This window comes from Brassica oleracea, chromosome C7 (assembly GCF_000695525.1).
Source record: "Brassica oleracea var. oleracea cultivar TO1000 chromosome C7, BOL, whole genome shotgun sequence".
Classification (NCBI taxonomy): Eukaryota; Viridiplantae; Streptophyta; class Magnoliopsida; order Brassicales; family Brassicaceae; genus Brassica; species Brassica oleracea.
Window position 1 is genome coordinate 42,402,745 of NC_027754.1, and position 5,006 is coordinate 42,407,750.

The 5,006-nt window shown below is 35.0% G+C and overlaps 1 protein-coding gene across 2 annotated transcripts; it reads right to left on the reverse strand.

The window, feature by feature from the left end:
- Positions 1-294: 294 nt before the first annotated feature.
- On the reverse strand, positions 295-3,389 carry LOC106303711 (probable trehalose-phosphate phosphatase G). 2 transcript variants are annotated; one of them, XM_013740015.1, is made up of 9 exons: positions 3,108-3,389; positions 2,323-2,390; positions 1,845-2,234; positions 1,607-1,747; positions 1,466-1,537; positions 1,268-1,381; positions 951-1,187; positions 629-862; positions 479-541 (listed from the first exon to the last, which is right to left on the reverse strand). In XM_013740015.1, exons 3-9 carry the CDS (start codon positions 2,070-2,072, stop codon positions 479-481), a joined length of 1,089 nt encoding a protein of 362 aa, XP_013595469.1. In that variant the 5' UTR covers positions 2,073-2,234; positions 2,323-2,390; positions 3,108-3,389. The 2 variants fall into 2 exon arrangements, with proteins under 2 accessions (XP_013595470.1, XP_013595469.1); XM_013740016.1 differs by lacking the exons at positions 2,323-2,390; positions 3,108-3,389 and having other exon boundaries at positions 295-541; positions 1,845-2,072.
- Positions 3,390-5,006: the final 1,617 nt, after the last annotated feature.

The window sequence follows — 5,006 nt, forward strand, 5'->3', positions numbered from 1 at the left end:
GCAGATGAAAGGGAGAAATGGGATGCTATGAAGGTAATGAACCGAAAGTTCTTTTTAGATAGGGAAATGCATATTGGTCATGCAGCTAACAACTCTATCTAGTAGTCCCACTTTCCTTCACTATATACTTGGGATTGATATGTTACTAAAAGTAGTTTCTAGAGTCTCTTTGTTTTTTGTACTTCTCTTTTATGCCTTAATCTGTAAGCTGAACCAGAATATTAATATGAACTGAGGATTTGTTTCGGTTACCATTTTAGACACAATCTCCTTCCTATGTGCTCGCTCAGCGTTTAAATAAATTATGAAACCAGTGTGATTTTTAATACAGCTTAATTCATGGATAATATGGAAAAAAAAATGATCAATTCAAAGATATAATAGCAGAGACTATTAAAGATATAGCAACCTAAAATGTGAAAAAAAAAATAGAAAGCAAGAGTTGAATGAAGCTTCTTCTGATACTCCTACACAATCATCATTGACTTGTAGAGTCTTCCATCTTTCTCCATTTCACCAAAGTCTTGAGAAACTTCTTCACCTGCAACAACATCATTTTACCAGTTAGTATATTGCATATGTAACATAACATATGTGATGATGATATAGACTATTATGTAATTAGTACCTCTGAGGGGTCTCTAAGAGAGTAGAACGCATTGCTTTCTTTTGGTACAGATGATACCAAGATTCCAAATCCTTGCTTCTTCTCCCTTAGTACCTTGAATGCATCCTCATCAGTCTTGTCATCTCCTATGAAGATTGGGAGAAAATCATCGTTGTTGCTTAATCCGAGAGATTCCAGCAGAAACTCAACTGCTTTTCCTTTGTTCCATTCGATCACAGGACGAACCTCTAAAACCTGAATCATATTAAACCAAAACAAGTCATGTTAACATAACATATATGTGATGATCAGTATTAGACTATATGTTCCAAGTAAGAAGTACCTTTCTGCCGTGAGTTAGACGCAGACGAGCGTATTGTTTCAAGTGGTCATGAACACGTTGAGCAACGAGTGGCCAGTCATTCTCGTCAACGTTACGGTAATGCACTGAGGCGCAGAACTTGTGGTTCTCCACTTTTGCACCTTTGATGCCTTTAGTTAGCTCCACGAGTGATCTAAAAACCTCTTCGATGACTGGTATGAACTCTTTTGCTGGCTGAAAGAGGTTTACCTCTTCACCCTATTGACAAAAACAAGGAAAAAAGAGATTAGAAGAGTTTGTTTGATCATTTAGTTCAACTGAGGTACAATGAATTTCACCTGTTGGTCAGAGTTGGTGTCTTCAGGGGAGCCATTAACATTAGCAGGAGTCATTATGTCCATCCCATGACTACCGGCGTAATAGAGTTCGGTTAGTCCTACCAATTCGTAAACCTGGCACATGAACAAACCCTCTAAACTGTTTAGCGTTTTTAACTTTTTAGTTTGATAGGGCTGATAATGGTTTAAGAGTCTAACCTTGTCACGGCTTCTACCACTAATTATTGCTGTTGGGAAGTACTTGGCGACGTCTTTAACAGCAGCACGCATCTGAGAGAGAACAAACACTTAGCATCATAATTTAACATATCAAAAATACAAAAGGGTTATGGATCTTACAGCGTCAGACATGATGGCACGGTCAGGGTCATCCACTATTGGGGAAAGAGTTCCATCGTAATCAAGGAACATAGCTATCTTCTTGTCCTTTGCTTGAGCTGCAATGTGACCAAAGGAGGTAATAGCTGATGGATACTTGAGCTGTCAAGATGAAAACAGAGAATATGGTGAGGAGTAATGAGAATATAACAACAGAGAGATAAAAAAACATTTGTGAATGAAAGAAACTATGTTGTACCATCCAAGCCCGTTGAGCAAAGTCATCTTCAGGAGCAACCTCGACGTTGAAATCCTTGACTAGCCTCTTACGTGGTGGGGAAGAGGAAATCATTGCTTCCAACCAACCGTTGGATCTGACGTCGTCGAGCTTAGGGATCTTCTTCCTTGTCTTCATCATGAATCTTCCTGAAGGGAATGATGATCCGAGTCTTGGTTTGTTGGTTGGTGATTCAGGGTCAGTATCCATCCTACTCCAAGAACCCAAAATGTTTTCAAATAAGAGATCTTATTCTAAAGCACTTGTTCTTGTGTTTTTTATCCAACTGTTTTGTCAATGAAAAAAAAAACACTTCTTCAATGTTTTCTTGTCACTGCTTGTTGGTGAACGGTGGTCCATTAACAGTGAACACTGAACACGAAAAAACAAATATTCAGAACATTAACAATACGCAAAAACCAAAAAAAAAAAAAGTCGAAAGCTTATCTTTTCACGTTACCTCATCGTCTCTAAATCTTCACCACGGAAGATGTTCTTAGGCTGGTCTTGAGCTTTCAACTATAAACCCTGTATAACATGACCATCAAAAAACAAGTAAACCATACTGCAAATCTCTGAATTTTTAATGTAAGGGGACAATAACAGGACAATGCAAAATCTTAAAGTTTCTTTCTCACAAAGGGTCAATAAAAAAAAGATTGAACCTTTATAAAGTTCTTTTTAAGACAATAAAAAAGCAGAACATAACAAAGTCAACACGAGAGTTATGTTTTTGTTGATATCTTTCCTCTTATTCTTTTTTTTTTTACCTAATCGTCTTAATGGTTTGTTACTTTGTTTAACGATATGAAGAGAAAAGGAGCCACTGATTTTGACAAGTACCGAAGTTTTCAACTGCCTTTCTGATATGACAACCATTTATATTTTTATTTTAATTATAACGCTACCGACAAAAACCTTATAGCTTCATCGCTCAAAACTAGTCTTTAATTTGGTTGTTCATACAATTCTAATAGTAAAAGAGAACAATGTTTTCAGTCCCATTACATCGACTTCAAAAGACAAGGTTTTGCAATAAACCATGCTGTAAGGTTTACGAATAACAGAGTTTGTAGGAAAAAAAAAACAGTTAATCACATCACATAGGAAACAGTTTTCGATGCAGATGAATAAAAAGGGCGTAACTGTCAATAGAAAAGATAACTACAACGCAACAACGAACCGTAAGCAGATCGAACGAACGGCTAAAATCTAAGAATCAAAATAGGGTTTAGATTTGAAAACCTGATTGAAACGAGGTGGAAACACAAAAGAACCCAGAAGAGAAAATCTCTGGAGAATGCAGATTTTTTCTCCTCAAAGAAACAGAATCTCAGGGATCAGTGAAGAGGGAGATTTTGTTTTTCTTTTACTTTCTCGAAAACCCTAAAAAGTTTAGGGGAGAATATACGAAAAATCAGGAAAAGATTGTGAAAGAGGGGAAGGGAGAAAATGAAGGATAATGGGCTTTGCTATTTATACGCTCCCTTTCTCTTATTAAAAAAAAAAAAAAACAGGTCCGTTTCTCAAAGCGACAGCGAGAGAGAGAGAGAAAGAGACGTGGTTAACAAGGTTTATTAAGCGGTTGTTAATACTCGATTCCACCTCCCATGTTTGACTTATATACCATTTTGCCATCGCATGCTCCTCTTAATTTATTATCATTCCACGTTATTAGCTTCCCTAATTTATTACTACCTCCGTTCCTGAAAGTAAGATGTTTTAGATTTTTTTCTTGTTCCACAAAGATAGATTTTCTATATTGTTAAGGTATTTTTTTATATTTTTGAAGAACATTAATTGAGAAAATTTTATTGGTGGAAAGTTATTGGAAAGCGTATAAGAAAATAAAAAATAAATTAAATTATAAACATTTATTAAATTCTTAATAAGCATGCATACTCTAGAAAATCTTACTTTCAGGAATAGAGGGAGTATTATTCCACGTTATTAGCTTCCCGAGATAAAATTAATGTACATTAGTTTATGATTTAGCGAGTCCCTCATTAGTCATATCCTTTTGTTTCTTAATTCAACTTTCTGGTGCGGAGTCTTTCATTTATTCAAATCTCAAATTTTTGGTCATGTTTTGCAATGCATTAACATTTCATATAATATTCTTGTGAGTTCCAGATCTTTATACTAGTAATATATTTCTAGTATATATTTACCATATCTAACGGTTCTAGATTTTTTTATAGATGACTATAAAGTTCCACAAACACATTAAAAGTAATTTATTAATACCGTGTTGACTAATAAAGTGTGATTGCAATAAATTGAGAGAAGAAAAAATAAAAAAAATAAAAACTAAAACTAGTGTATAAACAACAACCGTAAGGCGGACGTTAGTTCGTTACCTAAAAAGGAGCTGGTTCGTGAAAGACACGTGGTTACGAGTCAAGAGAGTTGAATAAAGCGTAAGCGCCACGTGTTACATTTAAGATGGTGGGTAACCACGTGTTAGTTGGGCCTTAATGGGCCCCCACAAATCAACTGGCTTTTTCTAGTTCCGTTGTCTCTCTCCGGCATCTGATTTATCATTTGCCTTTTTGTTATACAAGGTTCGCGAATTATTTAGACATTCAACCAAATTTCAGATACACACAACACATCTTATATTGAAAATTTATAGTGCCATATTTTGGCGAAAGAATTTTTTTCGTGATGAAATGACGGAATGATGTGATTGTTGAGGCTAAATATGCAACTTTTTAGTTGGGACAAATTGGATTTTTAATAAAAGTTTAACGATTATTTACGGTGTTAAGTGTTAACTGTTAACTGATGAAGAGTTAAAGATCACGGGACCATCATAAAACTCATACAAATAAATGACCAACAGAAAGTTTGAATTGTAAAGAGGGCCCTGCTCTGAATACACGGCTGAGATTTGCTCTCTGTGATCACTTTATTGGTGGTGGAGCTAACCAACAGTTCTATACTTATTTTAGGGGGGTTATTGGGAAATAATTCTTCATATTTAAATAATTAAGGAGGTTATTAGGAGATGAATTTGTGTAGAATTTGTGAATTTTAAGAATTCATTGTTATTGGTTCTTAAATTTCAAAAATCTTAGTAGAATCCATTATTATTGGTTTAAGAATTTTCAAAATCCATTCAAATCTCTTGTTATTCAAAAA

Excerpts from the sequence above, each read along its gene's own strand:
- LOC106303711 (XM_013740016.1), bottom strand. The coding sequence starts at position 2,072 with ATGGATACTGACCCTGAATCACCAACCAACAAACCAAGACTCGGATCA. Across the intron at positions 1,188-1,267 it reads ACACCAACTCTGACCAACAG|GGTGAAGAGGTAAACCTCTT; the intron begins GTGAAATTCATT and ends TTTTGTCAATAG. Across the intron at positions 863-950 it reads GTCTAACTCACGGCAGAAAG|GTTTTAGAGGTTCGTCCTGT; the intron begins GTACTTCTTACT and ends AATATGATTCAG.